General features: G+C 34.8%; 2 protein-coding genes across 2 annotated transcripts; one reads left to right on the top strand and one right to left on the bottom strand.

Annotated features, from left to right (window-relative positions):
* Positions 1–265: 265 nt before the first annotated feature.
* Positions 266–12,541, bottom strand: Mtr4 (exosome RNA helicase Mtr4). Its single transcript, XM_067132630.1, has 16 exons — positions 12,378–12,541; positions 10,962–11,081; positions 10,017–10,617; positions 9,571–9,765; positions 8,281–8,578; positions 7,661–7,821; positions 6,674–6,799; positions 6,416–6,566; positions 5,798–5,970; positions 4,974–5,114; positions 4,059–4,220; positions 3,699–3,887; positions 3,106–3,328; positions 2,759–2,910; positions 2,447–2,561; positions 266–1,140 (listed from the first exon to the last, which is right to left on the bottom strand). The coding sequence occupies exons 1-16, from the start codon at positions 12,482–12,484 to the stop codon at positions 986–988; spliced, it is 3,069 nt and encodes a 1,022-aa protein (XP_066988731.1). The 5' UTR covers positions 12,485–12,541; the 3' UTR covers positions 266–985.
* A 1,728-nt stretch (positions 12,542–14,269) lies between these two features.
* BCL7-like (chromatin remodeling complex subunit BCL7B-like protein) lies at positions 14,270–20,385 on the top strand. The gene is made up of 4 exons (XM_067132618.1): positions 14,270–14,524; positions 16,877–16,943; positions 17,711–17,816; positions 18,516–20,385. The coding sequence occupies exons 1-4, from the start codon at positions 14,433–14,435 to the stop codon at positions 18,629–18,631; spliced, it is 381 nt and encodes a 126-aa protein (XP_066988719.1). The 5' UTR covers positions 14,270–14,432; the 3' UTR covers positions 18,632–20,385.
* The last annotated feature ends 734 nt before the right edge of the window (positions 20,386–21,119 follow it).

Genomic DNA, 21,119 nt, shown 5'->3' with positions numbered 1-21,119 from the left:
GGGGTTATTTCTTGATCGTTATAACTCATCTCAAACATCAATTATTGGTTGGGTATAAAGTGCATTTTAGCCTTCACAAATTTAAGCATCAATTTATGCATCTCTTCAGGGCTATTCCTTCTATCCTTTTCCTGAATTAGAAAACAAACTGTGTCGCACACACAACCTCTTACCTAGTCGTGAAAACTTCCAAGTTAGGCTGTAACTCTTGACAGTTCATGAACGTTTCAGCAAGTGATTTAACACATACAATTGAAACGACTTATACTTGTAGTAAATATATTTTTACCAAAGAAGCTCACTCAAAAGTTTTGTCCTAAATGTACAATATCTGAAATCTTAAAATGTATTTACAACAGTTTATATTTAACATGGATCCTTGTTTGAATGTGGTTACTGTTCAACAGTACTTACTGGCATCAACTTTATGGCTCTAACAAAAGTAATATAGATTTTCTCCAAGATTTACAACAAAGTTATCCATGGTTTTCAATACTGTCAATTTCTTGTTTGTACACAGGTGACAGGAAGCATTTCAAAATAAAGTTTCCATTGCTGTTATGCAATCATATACCATGGGAAAGAAAAAGGCAATAATGACATAAGGTAGTAAGTGGCTTTCACAGATTAAATTTAGCTCCTTCACTAGAATAATGTTCAAATTCTATATGTACGTACATGCAACTAAGTCTGGTTGTACAGCCGATGTTAACTTCAGCATTTTATTTACTAATATAATGCATTTTGCATTTCTAACAGTGACAGCCTTTACTTCTATCTCTAGACCCAAGTAGTTAATTTTCTTGACAAAACTAACTTCCACTGGGTCTATAAAAAAACAATGAAAATCATACCAAAAATACATGAATATTCTCTGTAAAAAAGTCATGATATTATACAAATACGCAAACTATTATTTTACATCACAGAGACTTATGTTAATCCTATTTGTATATTCTAATCCTATTTGTGTAAAGAGCAAAAATTATAAGTATAAACTGGCAGCAAAAACAATGTCACGTTTCAATAACTTGATGCCTTCAGAAAACTTATTTTCAAGATCGATTCCAATTGCCTTTGACGCTTGCACCATTTGCCTTAGTAGTTCCTCCAGTCGTCTCATTGCTCGGATAATCGAACCTGAAATTACGTAAAAAAAAAAAATTATAAACCATCATTCTCGGATAATCGAACCTGAAATTACGTAAAAAAAAATATTAACCATCATTCCAACCCTATTTTTAATCAGCATTTCAAAAAATTAATTTTGAAATGTGTGGAATGTATGCTGATTTGACAAAATGAAAAGTTTAAAAGAAAAATAGTTTTAAATTTGGCATAATGAATGAAACGATAGAACACTAGCTCTGGGCAGCTGAAATAACATGTAGACCATCCTGAAATATGTCCCTCTAATTACAACAAAAACTGGTGATGAAATACAGGTTAAAATGAGTTACATGTCAAACTTAATATAGTTTATGTGCAGTTCCATGCCTAATGTTCTCTTCAACTTTTGCCTAGCCATTAGGAATGTTACCAGTTTATGAGTACGGGAACGTTATTACATCAGTGATTATAAGGATTCAAAACCTATTTATGACAATTATTAAACTTTATACCTCGCAAACAACTGTATTCACTATTCCCAGGGTATTCTCCTGTCACTTACATTCAGTTACATTAGATAGTGTAACAGTTGTACAAATTCCTCTGGAACAATCAACATCACTGAAGTGAGGAAACCATTAAGTTCTCTACCTAATACAATCTCATGATGGTTTATTTAAAGCAGCTATATCATTAGACCACATGCCAGTCAATATCCACACAAATTCTTCTTCCTGAATTTGGTTCTAATCGTTACAGTGGCCGCCACAATAAACATTTCACTTCACTTATAGTAACTTCTTCAGTCACAGGGGCTAAATTGGGGACACACAGATTTTCCATATGTATATATATTCCTTGGTGGTAAAGTTTTGAACCCCTTTGTGTCCCTACCTCAGCCCCTGTGACAAAGATTTGAATAAACTTTAATCTATACTACATGAGAATGACTGCAATAATTTGACATACTGCAGCTCTGTTGTTCTTGAGAAGGAATTTTAAAGTTTTCCTACACGTTCTTGAGAAGGAAATTTAAAGTTTTCCTACACATAAGTAAAACTGACAACCTACAACAGCCACATCTCTAGTTCTGGAGCAAAATAGTTTAAACCGTTTTCACCGCTTATATCTCCCCTTACAAAGGGATGTGCCCTACTCTGGGTAACTCCCATTACCCAAAGATGCTGGTAGCAAGATTGGTTAAAATTGATAAGTACATGATTCTGTTTAAGTAAAATAAGTGGAAGCTTGTGTCAGACATACATATGCACAGATACCAAACAAAGAATTTATTGGAAAAAACACATGAACTAAAACTAATGAATACTGTACTCACCTTCAAAAATATCTGTCTTTTTGCAAAGTTCCAGAAATGATGCTCCATTACACCACTCATAAACAACATCCATAAGGAAAGGTCTGAACTGTTCTACGTAAGAGTCTTCATTGATCTGGAAATAGATAGGTTTGTCAAAATTGCTCTTTCATCGAGAAAGTCAATAGTATACAACTTACAAAAATATGTTTCATTACTCTGGATGTACTGTAGTATCAATAAATTTCTGTTTCACCAATAATTCATGATAACGAATTTCAGCTTTGATTGTCTAACCACAAAAACTGAAAAAAAGGACTTGGGGAAACATACCTCTAACTTACACTCGTGACTAACACGAGCAATGCGTCGCGCCATGTCTTGCATTTGTCTAAGTGGACCTGATAATTCCTCACCCAGCCGGGGCATTTCTGTGCCCTTCTCATCACACACAAACGTGCTTAACAGAGCACAAGTCTGAGCAGCTGAAAACATAATGTTGTCATGTTAAGTAAAATGTTATGCTTTTAATATATTCCAAATATTATTATACATAAATGTCTAAATCTCATATGGTAACCTGATGTTTTTCCATGATTAAAACTTGGTATTTTTTTAAACAGCAATCTTTATACAGTATATGTACAAGGAAAGCTTTAATAAAAGTATACAAAACCTACGTGATAACTCATTAAAGAGACCATTAAATAGCATTTCAGTAATGAGGAGTTCATCTGCGGCTGACAATTCGCATGCAACGCGTCCTTTGCGTTCGATGACATCCTGAGCCGTGGCATATCCTAGACGACGCAGAACTCTCTTTCGGCATTTTAATTCGTCCATTTTCAAAACACTTTTGGCTTTCTTTAGGTCATACTCAGCATTCTGGTACTCTTTCATCATCTGGAAATATAGCATTTGCAAATGTAATCCAGTTTAAAATGCTAGGATTAAAATAGTCCATTAATGATTAAGACTAAAAATGGCAGAAAGTAAATATATAAAGGGACTTATGATTACAGGTCATGTTAAGATCAGCCAAATTACAGATGTATTAAAGTTTGTCCATATGGAAGTTAATACTGTAGATCTATGCACCACCCGGCATCCATTCACAAAGTCTGTGGCCAACAAGTTAAGTCTTTCAGCATCACTCCATAACTTAGACTGTGTCACTTTCAGATTATCAACAAGTTACTTTTAGTGGAAAATACAAATGCTAGCACAGTTATAAACAAGTACAGGTAATTCAAAAAAGGAACAAGCCTTATACCTCCATCTTTTTCTCATATACAGCGTACAGCTCATCACATTGTGGATCATTGTGCAGTTTGTGAGATTCTAAGCGAGCACTGAACTTTTCTAGTTTGCCACAAATATCAACAAACACTTCATCCTTAATTTTCATATTCCTGATTGGGTCCAACAGGAACTGGTCTTCAGGGACACGCCTTAGAGCCTCCTGTGAACAGATGAATTGACATTACTTAGTATTTTTACATTTACACCTTACTGTTATAAACAGAACTATTCATTACATTTTGATGAAATTTCGTAATGGCATTATTAACATATTTACACCAGACAGAGATTCTGAATAAGAATGCAGGCTTTGATCAAACTTGAACGTTACCTGAACCATTTTCATAACCATCACTCTTTGGTCAAGTGATTTCAGGTCCTCGGGTAACTTTAGTCTTACTGCAGAAATATCGTGGACTAGTTTTAGTAGAACGGACATCACCACTGGCTCACTCTTTTCACCGGGCTTTGGAGGCTTCAGTTCTGATGTGACCTGAAATAATGATTGAAAGAATAATTATGTACAATATAAATTTCCACACAATGTACACAATCTATGTTAATTTTTCTACAGGTGAGGGGAACCACTGTAAATAATATTTACAATCACAACAGTTTGACATCAAGTTATCAATTCTCATAACAGCAAACAGAAAGTTGTATAGTCTGGTGAAGGGAAGCAGTTACAAAATTTTGTACTTTCTACAGTGTGCCACTATGGCACAATGTAAGACATTTCCTCTCTACAGGAAAAAGGATAGAGTAACTCAAAGCTCCCTCCTTTGATTAGAAACAACCCTGCAATATGCAACTGTCTACACAGCCTTCTCTTCCAAGAGAGCTGCTAGAACTTGCAGTCACCTAACCTACTCCCCAACTGAATACCTGTAACCCTTGAATTCTCAAATAGTACCAGTACCTAAGTATTTAAACTCCTTGATTGCTCATTAATGACTTTTTGTTCTTGTAAAAGGAATTGCAGCCCCCAAATGGGTAACAGTTCCATGTACCATAAACTTTAATGACATAGCTTCAAGTCATCATCACTGTACATGTACTTGTCAAACATATCTGTTCTGCATTAGCAGGTACTTATTCAACATTTTCCAAGAAATATAACTGGTATCTACAGTATATCATATTCAACAGTTTGGCTAAACCAAAGAATATAAATTAAAAAGTCTGCATTATTTAATTAGCAACCTCAATCATTAACCATTCCTGAACCCCACAGTATTCCTCTTACCTTCTTGGCTGCTGATGCCTCGGAAACTCGAAGAATGGCATCTATAGTTACAACAGGAGCTTCCAGTGGATTCTTCTTATCCTCCTTCTTCTTGTATGTTAGCACCACTCCCCAGCCAAAATCGTCTTCATTATTTTTTATCTAAAGAGACAAGTTGTAATTTAATAATAGGAAATAGTATATCATTCTCAGCAAAATTATATGGCTGTAACATTAGATTTTACTCATAAAATTCCAATCTACCCTGTGAGATTACAGTACCAAATCAAACACTTTAATTTCAACATTCTTGTATTATATAATAAGGAGACGAGGAGCCAATAAGATTTTAAAACTTTGGAATGCTATACATCTTATCATTATAGTTACAGCAAAATATTTCCTTTCAACAACAGCATAGCAATTTCTTTCACAATGTAATTATTTCTAAAATTTTAATTTGAACAAGTAAGAATTTTTTTATAAAGCTCTTTAGAGTCCTGAATAAAAAAGAAATAAAAAATGAGCCCATCCCTCAGCACAAATATGCAAAAAACTTAATTATTTCAACTATATCAATGCATCTCAAGTTTAGACTAACAAAAGTATAAATATCAAGTACTATAACTACATTAAAATTCTAAACTATCAAAACACCGGCTTAAAGGATCTGTTGAATCACTGATTCATGAAAATCAGCACGAAACATCGTTAAATCAGTTGGACAGCTACGTATGAAGAAACAAAAAAGAAAAGGCAGGTGGCATCTGTGGTGTGGCATGCTAGCAGAATGCAAGTGGCATCCCCTACTACAACATGAAATAAAAAACCACATGTGCACTTACATACACAAGTCTCCCCGGCTGCAGGAAAGGCATAATGTATATTGGCCTTGTCATGAAAGAATGTCGCTCCATCTTCAGATTGTGGATGGTCTGCTTAATCTTGTAATAGCTCTCCACCTCTGATTCTCTCGGTATATGCATTCTCTCCAAGTCTTTCTCTGATTTTGCTACACCTAAAATTCAGGAAAGAGAGAAATTAAATTATTTTAGTTTTCTGAAACATTAAGAAAGAAATAATGTACAGAAAAGATCCATTAGATATGAAATTCAAGTCAAAGATTGGTATAATAGCTAGTAAGAAAATGAAAATCCAACCTTGTAGTAAGTATATACTTAACTGTTTAACAGACCACTAAGTCCAGTTTCTGAACTTTCACAACACTAGCCCATGGGTTTATTCTTAAAAAATGAAGTCAAACTTCAAACATACAAAAGCCTACAAGATTGGTTACCAAGATGGGACAAGATAATAGTGACTCAATGCATAAAGAAAAGAATACAAAACCTACAACTTAAAACAGTGTTTATGGAAAGGTCAATTTTTTCAACTTTGCTTAGTAACTTAAAAGATTAAATACCATCAATTTCTAAATAAATATGTTTCATCTTTACACTTACGATCACAAAGGTCCGGAATAGCTGAGAAATTCTGAAACTGGTAGAAGGACCTTTCCAAGATGTATTCTGGGTTAATCTGTTCAACTCGAAGCAGGTTAAGAACCATGTTGTATGTAAGATGAAAGGCTGAATCAATGGGATCCGCTTTTCCCTAGAATAAAGATAAGGACATTTATATAAACATACGATCACAAGCAACGCTTACAATAACTAGTATAAAAATTTCGTAATGATTAAGTCAACAAAATTCACACTTACATGAACAAGGTTTTTCACCACTGAAGTGTTCAGCTTTTCATCCACCATCATGATTACAATACCCTTGTCATCCTTTCCTCGTCGGCCAGCTCGACCAGACATCTGAATATATTCTCCAGAGGTGACCTGCAGAATACAAAAATCTATATATTTTATAACAATGAATTTTTATAAGAACCGATGTATTCACACACACCTATCAACCTGAAAAAAGATCACAGTCACAATCTCAAGTTTCTCAAGACTCGACAGTCTTTTGTAAACATCTGACAGTCCATTAATGCACAACGTGGATCCATAGGTAAAAACATACTACCACCTTCACTATTCACATAATATGGATGTGAAAATGCAAGATCCAGGGGGCATGACTGTAGGAATTCAGTTTATGATTGACAAGTTTGCATGAAAAAACTAGTTAACAAAAATGAAGTTTGTTTCACCACAAAAATATAAAATAGCCCAAATCATCAATCTGATGGGAAGCTGTGCTGTTATGTGCTCTCGTTGATAAGGCAGCAAATCTTATGCCTGATAAATATTTAGAACCCTCTGTATAAAGAGAATATTTTAAACCTTTGTATCTTATATGCTCTACTGAGTGTTGTCTACCCTGTACTTACGACACAATAGACAACACTTAGTAGAACATAATTTGGGAGGAAACCTGACCCTCAGATTTATTGATTCATGAGACAGTTAAGTTTAATTGGGAAGGTAAGGGAGAATTATTCATGAACATGTCTCTTTGTTCAAACAACTTTTTAGTGGGAGAATGTATTGTACTTCTATTGCACCTTGCAGTTATCAGTAGGGGTTCACATCATCCAACTTGTGGTGAGGTATTCGGATATGATTTAAAACAACTTAAGGACAGTATGTAAAGCATTATCTAGCACCATATCACTTCAAATAAAATATGCTCCATCTTCATCAAGAGCAGAAACTAATACCCAAGCCCTTACTCAAATAAAGTAATAATCTCACCCATCTGAAATCTGTGCCATCAAACTTCTGTACAGATGTGAAGAGCACAGTTCTAGCAGGCATGTTCAAACCCATGGCAAAGGTCTCGGTTGCAAACAGGGCTTTAATCAAGCCTTCACCAAACAGAATCTCAATGGCTTCTTTTATGATGGGTAAAAGTCCTGGTGAACAAAGAAAGAAAGTTAGGTGAAAACCTTTGATGAAGGAAAGTATTTCATAAGGGAACTTTTAAAAATATTCTCAAAGAAATAATACATACATACTTGGATGTATCTTGAAAGCAAATACAAATGCAAAAAAAAAAGCACTGCAATCCTAAAGATGCACTGTGTATCAGTTCCTTTAACTATGTGTAACTTTATTTACTATACAACAACTTCTTAATCATCATTTTCATTAAGTTGCACCCAAACTTCACAGAGAGTTGGAGGAGTCTGTCCTCCTGATAAGTAGCAAAATCCCCAAATAGATTGTATGCTTTTCATTCAGGATCCCAAGAATCATTTCTTACGTAAAAACACGGTTAACTTTACTGAAGCCAGAGTCTAATAAACATTACTTCCAAAAGTTCTACTAATAGAGTTTTATTAATAGAGACAAATCATTTAGAAATACTATACCTCCATGATGGATACCAATTCCTCTTCTTAGTAATGGTAACACAGAAATAACTTGTGGCAGCTGCCTGTCCTCATCTGATAGGATGGAAATGGCATTTTCAAAAACTTCGTCAACAAGCGTCTTTTCTTCCGGCTGATTAAAGTCTAATTTGGACATCTGTAGGGCGTATGCCTCACATTCCTTTTTGGAAAAACTGAAGATGATGACAGGTGCAAAATTTCTCTCCATAATCATTTTCACTATTTTAAAACAGTCACCAGCTTGCTGCGCTCCAACTTTCCTTCCTTTTGGAGCTGCCTGAAACATCAAAGAATAAAGAATGAGGATATTTTCACAAATATGTCAACTGAGAACTTAATTTCAAGCAAAATTGCTAACTGGTCTAAAAGATTAGTCTGAATATTTTAGCTTGCTAACTGCTCTAGAAGTCTTAAATATTTTAGTTTAGGATTATAAGCCCAATATTTAAGTTTTAAGCTTCCTACAAAATGCCAAGGCTTATTTTAGTCATCCTCTGCAGTACCATAATGATTCTGTCTTACCCATTTCCTATTGCTTCTAAGTAAGACCTAAAAAATTACAATCTATCCATTTTTGACATCTCTGATTAAGCATAAGAGAAGACAGATAAAAAAAAAAAATAGTAACGCAATTCTTTCAAATTGCTCTTATCACTAAGGATACTGACAGCAAATTTCTTACATCACAAACACTGATGCAGTAGTATCATGGACATTAAGCCAATCTGCACACAACATTCACAAATAAGCCCACTGGTATTCATAATGAAATGAGTACGTACATCTAGCTGAGCAAATGTTGGAACAGCCGTTTTTCTCTGATTCCAAGAACATTTACTATTTATTCCATACTTATGAGTCATGTCATCGACACAGTATTCATCCTCATGAGTACATGACATAGTGCATGAGAAGAATGTGGTTGGTTGTGAGACAAGATTACTGTAATAGGGTTGTACTGTACAAACAATACCTAAACAATAATCTACCATATTCTTTGGAAGCTTGAATTTCAAGTCAATGGCCACCTTGGGCTTATTCCATATGAATAATAATAATAATAATAATAATAATAATAATAATAATAATAATAATAATAATAATAATAATAATAGTAATAATATTTCTTATAAATGTTTTTCCATTTACAGTATTATTGTTTAAGCAATGGTTCAAACTAAAAATGTACTTTTTTTACCTTCAAAATATCAACATTTAAATACTAATTGTTTGTTATGTACATTATATTTTGTAATGAAGCCACAATACCTGTTCAGGACCATTTTGAATAATGGTCATGGCAGCGTTGAAATTGTCTTCTCGGAACTTGGAGTGCTCATCTACAACTAGGTATATACCTTCACCACCAGCAGGAAATATGTAATGCTGGAGTGGTGTGGGTCGATAGTCAGTGTATACAACATGGCAAGGTTGGTGGTGGAGATAACATATCCACTGGGCAAACTGTAAATAAATTCAGTTGAAGTATGAGAAGGTTGAAATATGCCAATGCAAGTCTTGCTAAAGGAAATCTTGTGACAGCTAATAATGCTAGTGTGGAACTAGCAGAGGATATCTCTTGCACAGGCACTAGAGAACAAGTAAATTGTCACAATATGCAAACTATACGGATTATAATAAATTAAACAAATTTCAAATGAAAAGAAGTTAAACTTCAGAACTACTTCAACTTATTCATTGTATCCTGCACTTACCTGGCTGGCATTTGGTATAGTAGCAGAAAGAAACACAAAATGAACAGTTGCTGGTAAAAGAATAATGGTTTCTTCCCAAACATAGCCACGCTCCTTGTCTCTCATGTAATGAATTTCATCAAAGACAACCCAACCAACTTCTCTGGTGACTTCAGAGCCTCTGTAGAGCATGCTCCTTAGAATTTCAGTTGTCATAATAAGACAGGAGGCATTTGGATTGATCGTGACATCACCAGTCAGTAAACCGACGTCTTCAAATTCGTCACTAAAGTCACGATACTTCTGATTACTTAAAGCTTTAATGGGCGTCGTGTAAATGACTCGCTGTTTATTCTGCAAGCACTTTGCTATGGAGTATTCTGCAACCACTGTCTTACCAGCTGATGTGTGAGCAGACACTAAAACACTCTGCTCATTGTCTATACAAAGAATGGCTTCTTTCTGGAAAGGATCTAGCATAAATGGGTAGGACTTTGCTGGTTTCTCCTTTGAGGCTTCAAGTGGAATGTAAGACTGGCCAACTGGAACAGCAACTTCATGTGTGCAAGCTTCATATGTTTCTATGCTGTGAACTGCTATTCGTGGAATTTCTTCTGCTTGCCTGGAAAAAGGAAAAAAATATTACTGCTAAAAATAATTACAGCTACAGGTTTAATAAGACAAAATATTTATTACATCCAAAAGGAAAAGAATTAAATCTTTTTTTGTGATCACAACAAAATTTATTTTTTTAACACAACCCACCAATTTACATGGGCCTATCTGTGCAGGCAGCACTCTAAGATGGATGACGGATACTCACCTGTCAGCCTCACATCTGGGAACCCCAGTGCCATCAACAACTGCTAGTCATTCCAATGTGAAATGTGGAACAAGTCTGGCAGGATGTAATCAATTTAATCAATTATGAAATTTCATCAACAAAACCACCCGGATTTCACTTACCGAAGTTCTGACTTGGTCTCTTGAACAACATGAGATTTTAATTTCTTTGAAGAACCCTTAATATTTGGTTCCTCTTCTGCTTCCCTCTTCACAAGCAGTTTTTGCAATTCCTTTGCAGCTCTGTAATATAAAATAGCCAATTACAACTCCTGAAAGGTTTTTCAAAATCTTAACCATGATCGTTATATCAATTTCATATGGAATACAAGATGCATATGATGAAATTTGTAAAAAAGCACAAGTAAAGATTTGCATGAAGTTATTCTGAATACTGTACATCAGGTTTAAATATAACAATATAGCCTTCAGCAAGTCTATAATACAAGTGATAACATAACTAATTAGATGTAAACTACAAATAATACAAAATACAGCATATACATCTGAGCAAAATCACTGAGAAAGAATACAGATGGGGGCGTTATGTCCATAACATTTATTTCATGAGGGAAAAAGCAACCCCCTGGTATACATTCTTAACCATGGAGAAAGATTGTAGACTGGGGGATCAGCTTCCTAGAATGGCCTTTTCCAAGTGAAAAAGTAACCTGCTGGTTATACTAATTTAACACATCATCCCCCCCCCCCATTCTTTCCTATTTTTGAAACAACATTTACGATCCTTCTTTATTTTACGAATCAAATATAATGCAACCTGAATTTGTGGTACTGGGGTGACACACCATGGTCATCTTAAGAACTACAGGAGGGCAGGTTGCGTGACACGTTCACATCAATTGGGGCCTTAGAAAAAGTTACTTTTCACAGAAAAAATTGCCAATCACCAATCTGACAGGTAAGCTGGTTTTTGGGTGGTTTAGAGCACAAAGAATAACTTTTATTCTATGGAATATTTCATTTGGCGTCATTGTTAATGAGCTATAGGTGCGTCCCTCGGATAGACAAACTATCCGACGGGTAGGTGAGAGAAATCCTAACCATTCCTATTATGCCATCTCCTGACCTAACCATCCCTTACCTTTCTAACCTAACATAAGGTGCAGAGCCCTGACATGGCTGGGGGCAGTAGACTCACTGGACCTCCCAATTAACACTAAATAACCCTGTCTTACTACTCTGCATACTACCCCGGAAGGGTTATAAATGTGTTTGCTAAAAATTGCCAATCATAGCCTAATACAACCTGACCTTCCCTTAACCTAATCTGACCCAGGAACATTGTGTTCTGACTTGGTCGGCGTTGGGCTTGGTCCTTCTCCCGTTTTATATATATTTTAAACATTCTCGACTATTTTTGTGATAGTTTATAAACCAAAGTCTGCAGTCAACCCTAAACTTCGTCAAGAAATGCCTAAATGCCGAACTTACCTAAGCCATGTCAAAGACCCACAAGCATACTAGGTTAATTAAGGGCAATATTTTGAAGAAAGATTCTCCCGGTATCATTAAACTTACTCTTCATTTTCATCTTCGTCGACTGCGTCGATTTCCGGCAATCTCTCGACCTGCTCGTCTTCATCTTCATCGACGAAATCGAAAAGGTCTTCGTCAAAACACGCCATGTTGATCAGAATGTTTACATGCGCCTGAGCTTCTTCTTCTTCTTCAGTTCTTCTTCTTCAAGAATTTATGACACAATGTAACGCGATGACGCAAGTGACAGAGCGAGAAGCATAATGTGTATTAGCATAGTAAGAAATTGTGTAATACAGAGAGTAACAGAGTGGAAATGCCTAAACGAATTGTACACCGAAGAATTTAACCGTAAACCAAGCATATAAAATGAAGTGGAATGGAATTTACAACTCATCAGATTAAGAAGTGTGGAAATGTAAGAGATATGACATTAGGAATAAGAATAAAAAAAATATATGAAAATGTGGTATTCGTTACTATATTTGCCAATGCAGAAACCAGTGGAAGAATAAAGGAATGTGAGATGAAAGAACTGAAGGGGATACAATACAAAAGTTGGAAAGAAATACTGAAACAATCAACAACTACACAATGGTGGGAGCGTTCACTGAAAGAGGTACAAGGCCTATTAAAAAAAAGCAGAATATTGAAAAAAAAAATGATATTCTACCACTTCATAACGTCAGACAGGAAAACGAAGAAGGTATCTAAGACCAAATAAGGATACCCTATGAAGATGCTGGGGAGATGGAAATATATATATATATATATATATATATATATATATATATATATATATATATATATATATATATATATGTGTGTGTGTGTGTGTGTGTGTGTGTGTGTGTGTGTGTGTGTAGCTTTGTAAGTAATTACTCATATTTCAAATATTATTTTAGCCTTTGAAAAGCAGTCAGTGCACCTAAGACAATACAAAGGTAATCCTATCCCAAAGTGCAACACACTTTATTAATCTTGCCACTGTATTCACCATATTTCGCAGCATCCTAAGTTGTATCTTAAGTAGACTGTGATAGATAGTTTCAATAGTCCACTCTGTCAATGAAACAATTAATCACAAGTTTTCAATAGCATACTGATCAAGATATTTTTTAACAAAGGCAATATTTCTAAGATGAACGACCATAGCCCTTACAGCACAATTGAATTGAGTACTGTGAGACAATTAATTACAGTCCAGCAGCACACCTAAGTCACAATTCAGCTTTATTTTCATTTAAACATTATCAGTTTTTCATTTGTATTCCTGATGTCGTTTACAGGGAAATGAACTTGCCTGTCATCCGCAAACAGCTTGAACTTTTCTCCGGTACATTTCTCTGCAGTACATTTCACAATCCAGTCGTCATTATACAAAAACGCATTGAATCTATAACAATTTCTGGGGGCACAGCTTGTTTTCATTTCCTCAGTGTTCTCTGAAATATAACATTTATTTTCAACATTTTGTTGTTTTTATGGGTTCCTTATATTTGATGGAATTCTGTTTTAAAAGAAAATATTTCACGGTCATATATATATAACATACATACATCCTGGCTAAATCATTTTATTTTTTCCCACAAATACAGATTTTGACGACTATCCTCCAGTTCTTACGTTGTGGAAATATTCCGTGAATATAAATCTCTAGTTTGACATTTCGTTACTGCTTGTCAAATTTAGAACATCTGTTACGCCTGCATCTTCCACCGAATCTCTCCAAGCGACAACGCAAACAATGTTTAAAAAGTGTTTAAGCCCCCTCCCCCCAAAACAACCATTAAGTTACCTTATATATACCTGGTACCTCACTTCTGACAGTTCAGTGTAATTGATATATTGTTACATATGAATTATGAAAAGGAAACCAACCACGGCTTGGTTAAACAGTGTTTGACACTGAGAAAAACCAGGTTTTCTGAATAGAAGCGGACTTACGACCGTTCCCAATCAAACGCGCCCTCGTTGTCTTCCTCCCGTCAGACAGACGCTCGACACAAACACAACAACCAACGAAGGAAGATCGCCGCATATCGCCGTTTTACCACCTGTGTCTGACTCCGAGGACTCGCCGAAGGAATCAGGATAATGATGTCGAGGTCACTCAGGGCAGAGACTCGCTCCCGAGGGAAAGAGGACTCTAAAAGGCCCATGCAATCCTTAGATAAGGTCCGACGTTGGTGAGTGGCAGTCTGGCTGGCTGGGCTTTTAGTGGAGTGGAGTTTACTTACGTCAGAAAGAGTCGTCGAAATGGGCTCATTTTTGACAGCATTTGATCAAGCCAAACTTGTTCCGTATCAGTAGCGGATCCGGAAAAATTTCATGGGGGCGGAACCAATTTCCATATTATACATTCATATATATATATATATATATATATATATATATATATATATATATATATATATATATATATATATATATATATATATATATATATATATATATATAAATGTATATTGTCATTAAGATTTTATTATTTTTTCTCAAAATTGTATCATTATTTCTATAAAAGATTTATACTTAGTTCTACCAAGATTTTTTCCCATTTTTATATTTCCCATTTATGTTATCTAAATCCTCATTATTACTATTTTGTCATTTTTCATTGGGGGGGGCACGTGCCCAGGTGACCCCCCTCCTGGATCCGGTAGTAGTCCATATATATTTTTAATGAAAATTACTCCTATATTTATGCTGTAATCGAGCAGAACTGTAAAATAGTTATTCTGATATTTGTATTTTATTTTGAATTGGTATTCATTTTCCTAGAAAATGCCATTTAAAACATTACAACCAACATAAATTTAACAAAAATGGGGAATACAGTGGGAAGCTGGGGATTTTGAATGTTAGTTATGAAATTATTACAACACATTGTTGTATGATAACCAGATCAACTGTCGGTAGGTCACCGTCGATTACAACCGTAACCTAATATAGGTTCTTAACCTAAAATTTGAAAGAAACAAAGGTAATACTGCGATATTATACCTTTAATTTCTTGCTAAATATGTGTTATAGGCTACTGCAGTTTTTTCAAGGTAGTTTGAATTTTTTATAGGCTACCGTACATAGACAAATCTGAAATGTTTTACACTGTTACTTTTGGCATGAGGGGCTACAGTTATTGGAGTTTGGCAGCAAAATGTTTAACTAGCAGTAGGGATAAATGCATTGTTGGTTACAAGTAGGGTTTTCGTACAAGATTTCAGGATTTGTATATCCATCAAAAAAGCGATTTATCTCTATTAGGCTATCACATACTCGCCTAACACACAAATGCTTAATGGTTGATCTCCTTAATTGTGAGACATTTGCTTGTTAAATGCCTGTCTTGCGATCTTGGAAATCATACCTCGTAAGTGGGGATGGATGGTACATCCTTGCCAAAATTCTTGGAAAGGATTTGTTATTTTATAGGAATAAAATTTTTAGGTTTGTTTTAACAGTTTTTAAACTGCTTTAATCGCTTTGATATTAAGAATACATAGGCAGTCCCCAGTTTACGACGGGTGTTCTGTTCTTACGCAGCGTCGTAAGCTGAAAATCGTCGTAAACCGAAAAATCGCCGTAAACTGAAAAATCGTTGAAAATGTAAAAAATCCTAAGAAAACCTTACTTTTAATGCTCTGGGTTATTGAAAATGATGTAACTGCATTTTTATTGAGTTTTTCAGTAAAAACTCCACATTTTCATTATTCTGCCATTTTGCCATCTTTCTTCCACGGATCGGCGTGCGATGCGTCGAACTCAGAAACGTGTCGTAAACCGGGGCAATTTCTGGATGAATATATCTGGAAAGTGTTGTAACTCTCGACGCAAGCTGGACCCGTCAGAAACTAGACCGCCTGTACAAGGTATATTAAATAATGGAACTTTAGGTCGATCAATCGATTTGTATAAGAAATTTTTGTATATAAATTTTTGCGTTAAGTTACAGTGAGTTACTAAGGGAAGTAGAATGACAAGTAAATATAATAGGAACAACAAAGAATATTGTGAGACCCTTTTGTTGCAAGATTAACTTTTCTACATTAAACACAACCACAAAACGAGAAAACATTTCTATTTTTTATATATATGATTGCAGAATATACAGAAAATTGTATGTAGACATTGATATTATGAAACTTCAATTTCAGAAGGGGATTATCATCTTTTTGTTAATGAAGGTAGTTTGGAGTGGTTGCCCTGTAGTGTTGTTATTGCCAAAATATTAATTTTACCCTAAAGTATTTTACCCAGGTCACTAAAGTTGTCATTTCCAGACTTACACAGGGCTGGCTGGATAGAAGGTTTGTTCTTAAATAAGAATTGTAAGAAACGAGGTTAAAGTGGTGGGAAAGTTATGTGGAAAGAAACCAAAGGGAAGGAAAGCGAGGGAACAGTAGAAAATAGTACATCTGGAGCTGAAGGGATGTTGCCTAGAACCTTTATACCACTTACAGTGTTCCATGTAAGGCATGCCATAGACAGTACCTCCTTGTAGTATTAATATGATTTTGTTTTTATTTTAATTTCTTTTTCAGGGAGAAAAAGTGGATTACAATTCATGACACCACAATGAAGATTTACAAATGGGTACCAATAGCTGACGTAAGTATTAAAATATTTCCTCTCTTTCTTGTGTAGCCTTCTTGTTACTGCTTTTATAGATAGGATAATGTCATGGCTGGGCCTAGTTTAGTGTGACATGTGAATTTATTTCTATGTTAGATGTTTATTCATACGTGCTGAAAAGTTTCAGAGTTAACTGCACTCTCTCTAAAGAACTGTTTGTCTTCGGTAAAATCAGTTTCAGTAAAAATTGTTTTATCTGTGCTTGAAGACTTCCTAGGGCCCTCCTGGTGCAAGGAAAACTTTTGGAAATGTTATTGGCATTATAAATTACTGTAATTTAATTTTGAAGCCGAATCAGATACCTTAAGAAAGAGTGAGAATGCAAATCTTAGAGAGGGATGTCTCCCCTCCCAACCTAAACTGCTCTATTACTATTTTTTAATTAATATTTTAGGACAGAGTCAGGGTCTTTCCACCCTGAAATGATTGAATATCAGTCTTCAGATTTTTGCTTAAACCTGAGGGAACCTGTACAGCATCTAGAACAAAAAACAGTGGATTTAAGTATTTATGGAAAGTATATTAAGTCATTACCAGTATCAAAGCTAAGTTTTCATGAATTCGTTGTAGAATATTTCATTACAATCAAAATGATAGAATATTTCATTACAATCAAAATAATCATTTCAGGTGTCATTATCATAGGTTTATGTTATGCAAACTACTATGACTTTTCAGTTTCAGACTGATGTATGGGTTATTTTAGTTTTCGTAACGCACAATATACTTTTGCAATGTTTCAGGAACGCAAGAAGAAGAGTGGCAATAGCTCCAACAAAGAAAACAGAATTTCTAGTCGTGATAGCAGCATGTCTGCATTTCAGATGGGCGGCGATGATTCTAATACAGGTACGTTTTTTGTTTCGTGAAAGTTTCCAGAAAGTGTTTATGGCAGTCACTCGCTAGCTTCCATTCGTAAGTCCCTCGTTAAAAAAAACTTCAACTACAAATGTTGGAATATGTTGGGTCCTTGCATATGTAGGTATGAAAGCTGAAATTACTTGACTAAATCAAATATACTTGTTCCTGTTAGCAATTTGGCATTGTCTCGAAAACTCATCACTTTCAGTTAATGGTAGGCATTGTGTAATAATGAATCTTACAGTAATAAATTAAAGCAGATTTAACCAACTTTTGGAATGCTGTGTTCTTCATTAAAAAATGCATGCCACATTGATGTAATATTATCCTGTCATTCGATTGGTCACATTTGATGAATGCCTACAAGCAACCATTTCTGGAGTTATCGAATTTTCACCCACAACACAGAAAGAGTCAGAAAGATATCTTTGGAAGAAATTTGTCTGAATATTAATGTATTTTTTTATTTACCCAATTACAGTACTCTATTAAATTTTTCAGGAGTTGCAAAATATTGAATAAGATGCACTCTAACAATCAAGAACAAACCCTTTGGGAAAATGCAATGCAGTACACTTTTAAAAGTGGCTATTTTGCTAAATCATGGGACATTAGCTGTGAAATTTATAGTGTTTTGCATATATTTTATCATTGTAGCAACCAACGTATACCCATCTTTATTTTCAGCCATGTCAGTGATGAGTGATTCGCAAGATGCGACTGACTTCTCTTGCAGTCAGTTCAACATTTCAGAAGACTCCAACTCTGAGCCACCATTTAAAAAGAAACTAGCAGAAAGTTAGATTTAGGTTATCGGGGCATATTGTCGTATATTTTTATTTTATTACAGAGATGTGCAGAATGGTTAATTTCCTAAACTAAAGGGCCTCAGCCCAGGCATTTGAGCTTTCTGTTATTTTGAACGCCATATGTAGAGAAGTCGTTATGTATAGTAGAAGGAATACTGGAGTGAAGACCAAATCAAAATTGACTATTTTATATATTTTAAAGTCAAGGTTACTTTTTAACTATTTATTTTGTAATGTCTTGTACATGGCCAGGAAATGCACGTTTCCAGATTGAGAAGAAAGCTGATTTTTATACTTTTCCATTGTGAGTTATAAAATAGTGATATTTTTTCTGTTTAGGACATCAGGCAAAACGAATGATTATTGGTTAATGTTTGTAAATGTTAGCGGAGGTTAGGAGTTTATCTTGGAATGAGCTTCAAGTTGGTCTTTGTCGAGGGTATTTATTTATTTAGAGTTTTTATAGAGGTGTTTAAATGTTCTTTTCTGTTGTTAATCTTCGCAGAGTAAAGAGTTAATAAAATATCTGTGCTTCCAACACAGTAAAGTATTTAACCAAGCATGGCCCAAAATGATCTCTCTGGAAAATTAATTATTAGTATTTTATAATAAAGTTCTATATATCTTAAGACTCAACAGTATGATAAATTGAAAGTCAGCCAAGAAAGTGGGATGTTAGACATTTTATGTAGCCCAGGTAGGGAGGGAAGTATGCTAACAGATGAAGTATGGTGTTGCATGGTTTCATATACTGTATACCAAAAACATGAGATTTATTAATTATATTCAAAGTCCTTTTTAAGAAGGCTATTTCAGTTTTTAACCAGCTGTAATTGCCGTTGGAATAGCAAGGACTTGTGTAAGCCAAATGGCTCTCCTAGTTTCCACAAATTGTATTCACTAGTTTTTGTACGACTTTGATTAGGATATATCACTTGTGAATGACTCAGAGCCCTATTATACTAATTTATGAAGATATTTTAATATTTTTAGGCCTGTGAAGAACCTATGCTACTTTTATTATAATATCATGCTTTAAAATATTTCATGTTTCATTTTATTATAGGACATGCGAATGACGTAAAGGGCTTAAAATTTTGTAGAAATAGAAAATGGACTTTTTTAATGTTATATCATTACTTAAAAGAAATCATTAGTAATGCTGCAACTAAAAGTTAGAGACCCCATGCGAACGTATAGGTTTACCTTACCCTACCAAAGTATTTTGTTAATACATAAGTTTATAAAAATGAGAGACCAATGGCTGGTCTTGAGGGAGAGTTTGAAACCTGTTTGTTATGGTGAGGGAGTGAGCCTACAATACCTTTGTTGCGCAAGCAACAGCACAAAATTAATTCCTTTTTTTAAATGCTTTTAATAAGACAAACCTTCCCTAAGAACGGTAGACCTATACTTTATATTTTTCCAAACTATGAGAAATCTTGGCCCTATTTAAGTTAGTTTACTATTCCAGAGTTTATATCCGTTTTGAAAACTGTTGTTGCTTAGGGATGATTTACATTAACTTAAGGCTACAAATACCCGAGAGTGGTAAGTCATGAATCATTGAAAGTTATGAAAAGAGAATCATTTATTATAACAGGATGTAATTTGGAGCAGGAGATGGTAATCTTAACCCTTAAGTTAATATGATAATTTTGATACTTTTTTTTTTCTCAAAACTCAGTATTACTTTTGTATTTTGAAGCAACTGTGAAAGAAAAAGAAAATACACTTCTGTAAATGTTGGAGGGAAGTAATTTAATCCCAGTCTTAGGTTATTTGTGAATAACATTTATTTATATTTTCTTTCAGACCAAAAATGTTATGCATAATATTAAACAATATGCTAGTGTCAGTTGAAGGATAGAAGTAATTCGACTCCCTTCAGTCGAAGTACTGTAAGGTTCAATAACAGTACAGAGAAAATTGTTTTACACAAAATAGATACATATCGGGAAAAGAAATTACCAATTCATTATATTCCCCATACGGGAGTAGTGCCATCAGTGCTCCTTATGTGGTGCACTGTAGACATTACCAGAGGCTCTTTGCAGTAGCCCTTCGACACCTTCCAGCAACCTCTTTCATTCATTTTACTGTACCTCTGTTCATGTTCTCTTTCTTCCATCTTACATTCCACCCTCTCCTAACATTGGTGTCAGTGTAACTGCGAGATTTTCCCCCTGTTACACATTTAAAACCTCCTTTGCCCCCAGTTTTCCTTGCATCACAGAATGACCTCATGGGTACCAGCGCTTGGCCTAAATTTTATATTTTTTCAGTTCCACTGTTGGGTTTGATGAAGTCTCCAAATTTATTTCCACGTAATATGAATAAACTGCATGGATAAGGGTACTAAAAAAAAAGTTTTTAAGCAGGTCAAAAGGACTGGCACGTCAAGTGTGCAGGTAGGGGGCTCTCACATCTTCTGAAAAGCAAGTGGCCAGAGCAAGTGTTATTGAAGTGTGACAGGTGTTTC

This window comes from Macrobrachium rosenbergii, chromosome 31 (assembly GCF_040412425.1).
Source record: "Macrobrachium rosenbergii isolate ZJJX-2024 chromosome 31, ASM4041242v1, whole genome shotgun sequence".
Taxonomy (NCBI): domain Eukaryota; kingdom Metazoa; phylum Arthropoda; class Malacostraca; order Decapoda; family Palaemonidae; genus Macrobrachium; species Macrobrachium rosenbergii.
Note: the sequence above shows the minus strand (reverse complement) of the source record. Positions and strands in the feature narration are given on the sequence as shown.